Source organism: Camellia sinensis, chromosome 15, assembly GCF_055761805.1.
Source record: "Camellia sinensis isolate YWXY chromosome 15, ASM5576180v1, whole genome shotgun sequence".
In the NCBI taxonomy this organism is placed as follows: Eukaryota; Viridiplantae; Streptophyta; class Magnoliopsida; order Ericales; family Theaceae; genus Camellia; species Camellia sinensis.
The window spans coordinates 54190374-54200260 of NC_138975.1; the positions used below are offsets into that span (position 1 = coordinate 54190374).

At 43.6% G+C, this 9887-nt stretch overlaps 1 protein-coding gene across 1 annotated transcript; it reads right to left on the reverse strand.

Moving 5' to 3' along the window:
- Positions 1–458: 458 nt before the first annotated feature.
- Positions 459–998, reverse strand: LOC145812997 (uncharacterized). Its single transcript, XM_082908253.1, has one exon. It carries the CDS (start codon positions 996–998, stop codon positions 459–461), a length of 540 nt encoding a protein of 179 aa, XP_082764379.1.
- Positions 999–9887: the final 8889 nt, after the last annotated feature.

Genomic DNA, 9887 nt, shown 5'->3' on the forward strand with positions numbered 1-9887 from the left:
CCAGGGTATCTCGTCCTCTCCACTTGATCAATCGAGGGCTCAGGGAAACCATAGAAAGGGAAGTCTTCTCCTTGGCGGACAAAGTGTCCATTCAAGGTCCTATGGATTGGCCTATAAACCAGCTCATACTTTTTTCCCATCTTCTTTGCATTGATTCTCTCTCTCATTTCCTTCTTTTTCTTCTCCCAGTCTTTTATTATTGGTTCATATCCCAACCCAAATGGATGTGGGTTGTGGATTACCTTAATTATCTCTGTGGAGCCTTGTCGGCCACTTCTTCGCAATTCAGAACCTGGGATGTATCCTAGTTTGTTCATCATATAGACTGATTGGGCACTCAGATGTGTAGCCTCCTCTTTTTCCATGATTGTCTGCACTAGCCGTGCTTCTGCCAAGGTAAAATCCGAGAGAAAAGCATCTTCACTCCCATGTTGTACATCCAGTATTGGCATTGTGACTTATGGAGGAGGGTGGATTGTAGAATTGCCAAAAACTGTGGCAATCCCTCCATTGTGCGGGCACTTCACCAACTGGTGTATGGTTGAAAACACCACTCTCATCTTATGCAACCAAGGCCTGCCCAACAATAGGTTGAAAGTTGCCGGGACATCCATGACATGGAATTCTACCTCATGCTTAGAGGAACCAACTAATATTTGGACCTTGAAAGTCCCCATAACATTCCTGCTGGTGCTGTCATATGCCCGAATAACTTGGCTTGTTGGCGTGAAGTCAGCCAGCTTTAACTCGATCGCATAAGCAGTCCTTGCTGGGCACACATTAATGGCTGAATTGGTATCAACCAAAACTACTGGAATCCACTTCTTTCTACACTCCAAGGCCACATACAAAGGCTTGTTGTGGTCAACCCCCTCAGGTGGTAACTCTTTGTCTGTAAATGACAACATAGAGGTCGTGTCTCTAGGTATGATGAAAGATACTAACTGATCTGACGTTGTCTTAATGGATAGCTTGGCCTTGTTTAAGGCTGACAACATTGCTTATCGGTGTTCTCGAGAAGCCATGAGAAGTCTCTAGATGGAGATGTTTGCTTGGATCTTTTTTAGCTATTTTAAAACCAGGTCTTCTTCTGCTTCTTTCTCTTTCTCTTTATCAATGTCTATATCTTTGCCCGAGGACTCGCCTTGGTCTAGTTGTGGAGGTTTAAAGTAACGCCCACTCCTAGTTAGGTGATCAATTTCTTAGGAATACCAAGTCTCATCAGGCAAAGTACTACCCCATTCATCATCGGTGTGAGCGAGCTGCAGATCACTATCATCCCACCATTCACCTTCATTAATCGAAAGGCAATTCTTAGGCTTTACATGAATCATTCCCATGTTATACTCCGGCGGACTTTTTGATTCTTCTTCTCTCTTGGAACCCCTTTCGTTGCCACTGTTTTCAAACTCTTCGGTGTCAGTTTTTGGTTCATCCTTTTTCCCCTTAGTTTCCCCATCAGAACCTTCATAATCGCTTGCCCAACCGTGAGTAGCATTGGAACTTCTTGGATCCCACCAGCCGATCTGCACATTCCCCAAATCCAATTCCTCAAAGCATTTGAGATTGTCCAAGTCTTCTTCTAGATTGGCCAAGTCATCTAATCCCTATTCAAGCATATCTTCTCTAACGACATTAATGGTACATGAGTCGGGTAGGATAACTTTCGGTTTCAACTGGCCAATAGGTACTATGTATTTGTTGGGATCATATCCTTCTTCTGGTAGTTTTCTTGTAATAACCCTCACGCTATCCTAATCATACTCATATGCATTCATGTGATTCTGTCTTGTAAGCGTGCGTTTCAAGTCTTGTCCTTGTTCATTTAAGTGTTTCAGCATGTTTTGTACCCTGCTTGGTGTGAGTTTAGCCGAGAGCGTCTTTAGTCTAGAACTCCCTTGGAACCACTTTGTTTGACCTTCACTTTCGCCCTGACATATTGGCCGAGATGTCATTATCTAGGCCGAGGTGTTCATCATCAAGGTCGAGGTGTGAATCATCTAGGCCAAGATGTTACCTTTGCACCTAGTGATCTTGTCCCGGAGAGGTATGACCTAGACTGAGGTGTGGCACATCAAGGCCAAGGTATGGCACAGCTTAGTCAAGTGTTGTCCTTCCTAGCCGAGGTTATTGTTCCCTACTTGCCAATGTCTTGTTATTAGCCGAGATCCTTACTCGCCAGAGTGCCCATGCCGTCTTGCTTGTTGAACACACTTTGTCATAGTTTTGTCTTGTCACTCAGCCACCTTTCTGTGTAGCACCAACCAGCCGCTGCCACGTGCCCCTGTAGAGGGTTAAGTCAGCCAGCAGACCTAGAATGTATCATTTTGCTGTATGTCTTTGTTTGTGAGGAGAGAGAAGCTCTAGAAGAAAAAGAAGAAGTTTAGAGTGAGAGAGTGGGCTTCGAGCTTGATTCCTAGAGATCAAACCATTAGATTCGCGTATTGAGGTTAGATTCTTGATCTACTTTTGTCATTCTTATTGATCATCTAGCTGCATTACATGATCGAACCCGTTTTGTATGTCATGCATCGATTTAAAGTTGGTTTTAGAAAGAGAAAATGGTGTTCATGTGTTCTTGAAAGAAAGGTCTTGTTTGATCTGAAAGTTTGCACTAAGTTTCATGTTTTTGCATTTGTTCTCACTAGACCCTTGAATATGGGTACCCAGGTCCATGTTTTTGAACTCATAGCATGAAATCCCAGATCTTTGTAATAGCAAATCACGATCTTTACATTCATCTCTCTCGTGTTCTTGTTTTTCATGTCCATCATGTTCTTCAGAAAAGGGAAACCCAGATTTTTCCGATTTCATTCCTTTGAATGTGGCCCTCGAGGCCACACCTCGGCCAGGGGATGTGGAACCTTGGCCTAGACCTGGTAGTTGCCCAGCATGTTTTCCCGAGATCATCTGCATGCATATGAAACTTGTTTGAACGTGCATTCAGCAGACTTTGCCATGTGTTTGTAGGGTTTGGACTTGCCTTGACCCCGACGTCAAAGAACTAAGTGAGTGGTATTTTTAATAAAGCTATGTTATAACGCTTTGAGGAAAGTTTCGTTTTGCTTCGTTTTGAAAAGTATTTGTAGGCATGAATGGTTATTCCTAGTTGGAAAATATATTTGTATTATCTTGTTTTGATGACATTCTTGGGAAGTCCGTACGTGCTAAGGGACTATAAGCATTTGTAGCACAAAGTTTGGAAGTCCGTACGTGCTAAGGGACTATAAGCATTTGTAGCACAAAGTTTGGAAGTCCGTACGTGCTAAGGGACTATAAGCATTGGTAGCACAAAGTTTGGAAGTCCGTACGTGCTAGGGGACTCTAAGCCTTAGTAGCACAAGTCCTTAGTGTCCGGGGACTATAATGCAACGACACCATTGAATTGAGATATCTCCTTTGTCTTGCCTTGTCTTGTCTTGTTTGCCACTGACGGTTTACCGCGTGGGTTTTGTTTTCCGAGATGTCATCACTTGTATTATAATGATGTTAGTAAGCATCCTTTGAAACTTGACAGATTTGCTAGATGGACTTGGTCCATCTTTTGACTTGCACTAATTATGTTATGTATTGTTCGATAATGATCTTGAATACCAGTCATGCAAACCCCTTTATTTCTTATACCATTCACTGAGTATCCAAGCTCACCCTCTCTATATATATGTAGGTGATGAGCAGGAAGGCGGTGACGCCTAGGTGTGACTCGCAAGCTTGTTTTGGGTTTTTGTTATGTCGGCCTAACTTGTATTCACGTCGGCAGTCTTGAAAATCATGCTTCTCGGCTTATAATGCTTGTAATTTACACATGTCCGCTGGAGAAGCCTTTTGATGAAAATGCAAAATGTATTTTGTACTTTATTGTATTTGTATCCAAGTTGTAATGTTATGTAAAGTTGTATGCCATTCCATGTAACTTACGCACTGCTCTTATGGACCACTTGTATTTTAAAATTATTGCTTCCGCACTTGTGAGCCCATATATAATTATACTCTGTTTGTGTGTGAATTTTGGAGGTTGGCCTTTGGTAATCCCGGATTACTGGCCATCACGGTACCAAACTAGTACGGGCGGTTTGGGGTCGTGACAGATTGGTATCAGAGCCCAAGTTTCTTATAGTACGTTATTCACACACTTTGATTCCTAAAGAGCATAGGATGTCCCTTAGAATGATCTTAGGATTGCATCATATTGCTTGTTACTTGACAAGGTGTGCATCATCTCGACATAGCCATTGTTATTTGCATACATGGTTCTTGGTTCAGTTTGTTTTTAGGTTGCATTTTGCCTACTCATAGCATCATGAGGAGAGGTAGACCATCAGTGGGCCGAGATCAATCAGAGGATAGATTGGACAGACTAGAAAGACTAGTTGAAGGTTTAACCCGTGAGTTGAGGCAGATGAGGCAACAGAATGCAAGTGCTACATCTACCCCGGCCGGACAGACGGATGGCCGACATGCAGCTCCACCTCTTCCAGTGCCCTAAGTGCCTCCACAGCCAGCCTTGTATGGAGAAGGGATGATGACTTTGATTAAAGAGTTTAAGAAGATGAACCCACCAAGATTCGTAGGGGGCATAGAGCCGATGAAGGCCGAGGCGTGGGTTTTGGAAATGGAAAAGCTGTTCAAGATCTTTCCTAGCACCGACACTCAGAAGGTGACAATAGCAGCATTCACATTAGACGACGACGCTCGAAGGTGGTGGATGATGATCCGGGAGGCTAATCCTTGTTTAACTTGGGCCAGATTTTTAGAGCTGTTCTACAACAAGCATTTTCCGCTTAGCGTTCGAGATCGCAAGACCATAGAGTTCCAGACTCTGACACAAGGCAACAAAACAGTAGCAGAGTACGACCGTGCCTTCATCGAGTTGTCAAGATGCACGCCTCATATGGTCAGTGATGAGTATAGGAAAGCCAGGAAGTTTGAAAGTGGACTACGTGGACCAATCCAGGATCGGGTCAACATGCTCAACATGCCGACTTATGCCGAGGTGTTAGACAAGGCCATCTTGGCGGAAGCTAACTTAAACCGATATCAAAGTTCAGGAGAGGGCCAGAGGAAGAGACAGAACTATGAAGGTCGTCGGATGTCGTTTAATGCCAAGAAGAAGGTGAATGTGGGCAGTTCCAGTAACTCAGATCGGGATGGAAATGCTAAGCCGACGTGTGCGAGTTGTGGGAAGCCGCATCTAGGGGTTTGTCCTTGGGCGACAGGAGCCTGCTTTGAGTGTGGCGAGATAGGCCACCGCGTGAAGGACTGTCTAAAGGCAAGAGCTGATGATGGTAAGAGAAATGGGAGCACCTCAGGCTCTACACAAGGAAGCAACGTCGGAAGGACACAGATGAGAGAGGGCAGAGTTTTTGCTTTAGTGCTAGGAGACACCCAGAATGCTGAAACGGTAGTGTCAGGTACACTCTCAATTTGCTCTCAAGTTGCATACGTCTTGATTGATTCGGGCTCTACACATTCTTTTGTATCTGTTAAATTTGTCGAGAAGTTGAACAGACCGTTAGAACCCCTTGATTATATGCTATCTGTATCTACTCCATCTGGGGAAACTATAATTATTGCATCCATATATAGGGCGTGTGTTGTGGTGATTGGGGATGCAAAATTATTAGCTGATTTGATGCCATTGAGCATGACTCACTTCGATGTCATATTGGGAATGGATTGGTTAGTAGCGCATCATGCATCCATTAATTGTGTTACTAAGAGCGTTACATTGAGGACCCTAAACAAAACCGAGGTCTTTTTCTAGGGTAAAGGAGTAGTACCCCCACCCTACTTAATCTCATCTATGAAAGCCTATAAGTTGATCCAAAAGGGGTGTCAGGGCTATTTGTGCAGTATACTAAGTGATTTGAATAGAAGTGTTGAGTTAGCCGACAATACCAGTTGTTAAGGAATTTTCAGATGTTTTTCCAAATGAGCTGCCTGGCCACTTAGTCGATAGAGAAGTGGAGTTTACTATGGACCTCGTGTCAGGAACGCAACCTATCTCCAAAACACCCTATAGGATGGCCCCTGCTGAACTTAGAGAGCTGAAATTACAGTTACAAGAATTGTTGGATAAGGGATTCATTAGGCCGAGCACTTCACCGTGGGGAGCACCCATTTTATTTGTTAAGAAAAAGGATGGCACACTTCGCCTTTGCATCGATTACAGAGAACTTAATAAGGTAACCATCAAGAACAAGTACCCGTTGCCTAGGATTGACGATTTGCTTGATCAATTACAAGGGGCACGAGTCTTTTCCAAGATTGACCTTAGGTCGGGCTACCACTAGTTGAAGGTTAAAGCCGAAGACATTGAGAAGACTGCTTTTCGGATAAGGTATGGCCACTACAAATTTTTGGTAATGCCCTTCGGAGTGACCAATGCTCCTGCAGCGTTCATGGACTTGATGAACAAAGTCTTTAAGCCGTATCTAGATGAGTTCGTAGTTGTTTTTATTGACGACATATTGATCTATTCCAAGAGTACAATTGAGCACGAGAATCATCTGAGACTTGCCTTGCAAATATTGAGAGACAAGAAGCTGTACGCCAAGTTGAGTAAGTGCGAGGTTTGACTTTCCAGCATCTCATTTTTAGGGCATGTGATTAATGAAGAGGGTATATCAGTTGATCCGAATAAGATTGAAGCCATTGTGAACTGGCTGACGCCGACCAACGTGTCCGAGGTTCGTAGTTTTCTGGGCTTGGCAGGTTATTATAGAAAGTTTGTGAAGGACTTCTCAAGGATAGCAGTACCATTGACACAACTAACTAAGAAAGGAACAGCATATGAATGGACCGATGATAGAGAATCAGCCTTCCAAGAGTTGAAGACGAGGTTAGTTACGGCACCAGTTCTTGTACTCCCATCAGGTAATGAGGAATTTCAGATTTTCAGTGATGCTTCACAAAAGGGTTTGGGTTGTGTATTGATGCAAGGGGGCAGAGTCATAGCATATGCATCTCGTCAGTTGAAACTTCATGAAAAGAACTATCTAACCCATGATCTTGAGCTAGCAGCCATGGTGTTTGCTTTGAAGATTTGGCGCCACTACCTGTATGGAGCCTCTTGCCAAGTTTTTACGGATCACAAGAGTTTGAAGTATTTATTCACCCAAAAGGAACTAAATTTGAGGTAGAGGAGATGGCTTGAATTATTGAAAGATTACGACATGCAGATTCAGTATCACCCAGGCAAAGCAAACTCGGTAGCCGACGCGTTGAGTAGGAAGTCAGTGGGAAGTTTGGCATGCCTAGCCGTGATTTCAATGGAGCCGACTACTATTGGGGAAGTAAAGACAAGGCAAATGGAGGATGGATTCCTAAAGAAAGTAGCCGACGAGATTACCACCAAGCCGAAGTTGGGTTACACCCTTGAGAATGGAGTACTTAAGTTTGAAGGAAGATTGTGCGTGGATGACGTCCCAGAATTGAAAAGAAGGATTTTGCAAGACTCTCATGAATCTAGATTTGCAGTTCATCCAAGGAACACCAAGATGTATCAAGATGTGAAACAGACCTTTTGGTGGCCGAATATGAAAAGAGAGATAGCTGAGTTCGTGTCTCAGTGTTTGTATTGTCAACAAGTGAAAGTGGAACATCAGAGGCCAGCAGGACTTCTCCAACCTTTGCCGATTCCTGAGTGGAAATGGGAAGACATCTCCATGGACTTCGTGACTGGTTTGCCGAAGACACAGAAAGGAATGGATTCGATTTGGGTTATAATCGACAAGTTAACTAAGTCAGCGCATTTCTTGCCAGTTAGGACTTTGTTCAGTGCTGATCGACTTGCTGTGTTGTATATGAATGAGATCGTTAGACTTCATGGTGTACCGATGTCCATCATGTCAGACCGAGTTCCGAAATTTGTTTCCAGATTTTGGCAGAGTTTACAAAGGGCTTTAGGGACCGAATTGAGGTTTAGTACAGCTTTTCATCCACAGATCGATGGCCAAACGGAGAGAACAATTCAAACACTTGAAGATATGCTTAGACTGTGTGTATTGGACTTCAAGGGAAGCTGGGAAGTGCATTTGCCATTAGTAGAATTCGCCTACAATAACAGCTACCAAGCTAGCATTGGCATGGCGCCGTATGAAGCCTTGTATGAGAGAAAATGCAGAATGCCGATATGTTGGACCGAAGTAGGAGATAAAGCTTTGATCGGCCCGGATTTAGTTCAAAGGACAACCGAAAAGATTAAGCTTATCCAACAGAGAATCAGAACCGCTCAGAGCTGACAAAGGAGTTACGCCGACCAAAGAAGGAAGGAGTTAGAATTCGAAATAGGGGATCATGTGTTCCTGAAAACCTCACCGATGAAAGGGGTCTCAAGATTTGGAATGAGGGGTAAATTGGCATCCCGTTACATTGGACCGTTTGAAATTCTTGAGAAAGTCAACCCGGTTGCCTACAGACTTGCTTTACCACCGAGATTAAGTCAAGTTCATAATGTGTTTCATATCTCGATGTTGAGGAAGTATATACGGGATCCACTACACGTGATCGATCATTTCGGGATTGTGGTTGATGAAGGCCTACGCTATGAAGAAGAGCCGATACGCATCATCGATAGACAAGTGAGGCGATTGAGAAATAAGGTTATACCGATGGTGAAAATTGAATGGAAAGAGCATTACGGCAAGGATGCTACGTGGGAAATGGAAGAGGAAATGAAAGTCCGATACCCGGAGTTATTCTCAAACCAAGGTAACTCAAGTTTGGGGACCAAACTTCTTTAAGGGGGGTAGGATGTAATAACCGTCACGCTATCCTAACCATACTCATATGCATTCATGTGATTCTGTCTTGTAAGCGTGCGTTTCAAGTCTTGTCCTTGTTCGTTTAAGTGTTTCAGCATGTTTTGTACCCTGCTTGGTGTGAGTTTAGCCGAGGGCGTCTTTAGTCTAGAACTCCCTTGGAACCACTTTGTTTGACCTTCACCTTCGCCCTGACATATTAGCCGAGATGTCATTATCTAGGCCGAGGTGTTCATCACCAAGGCCGAGGTGTGAATCATCTAGGCCAAGATGTTACCTTTGCACCTAGTGATCTTGTCCCGGAGAGGTATGACCTAGACCGAGGTGTGGCACATCTAGGCCAAGGTATGGCACAACTTAGTCAAGTGTTGTCCTTCCTAGCTGAGGTCATTGTTCCCTACTTGCCGATGTCTTGTTATTAGCCGAGATCCTTACTCGCTAGAGTGCCCATGCCATCTTGCTTGTTGAACACACTTTGTCATAGTTTTGTCTTGTCACTCAGCCACCTTTCTGTGTAGCACCAACCAGCCGCTGCTACGTGCCCCTGTAGAGGGTTAAGTCAGCCAGCAGACCTAGAATGTATAATTTTGCTGTATGTCTTTGTTTGTAAGGAGAGAGAAGCTCTAGAAGAAAAAGAAGAAGTTTAGAGTGAGAGAGTGGGCTTCGAGCTTGATTCCTAGAGATCAAGCCATTAGATTCGCGTATTGAGGTTAGATTCTTGATCTACTCTTGTCATTCTTATTGATCATCTAGCTACATTGCATGATCGAACCCGTTTTGCATGTCATGCATCGATTTAAAGTTGGTTTTAGAAAGAGAAAATGGTGTTCATGTGTTCTTGAAAGAAAGGTCTTGTTTGATCTGAAAGTTTGCACTAAGTTTCATGTTTTTGTGTTTGTTCTCACTAGACCCTTGAATATGGGTACCCAGGTCCATGTTTTTGAACTCATAGCATGAAATCCCAGATCTTTGTAATAGCAAATCACGATCTTTGCATTCATCTCCCTCGTGTTCTTGTTCTTCATGTCCATCATGTTTTTCAGAAAAAGGGAAACCCAGATTTTTCCGATTTCATTCCTTTGAATGTGGCCATCGAGGCCACACCTCGGCCAGGGGATGTGGAAC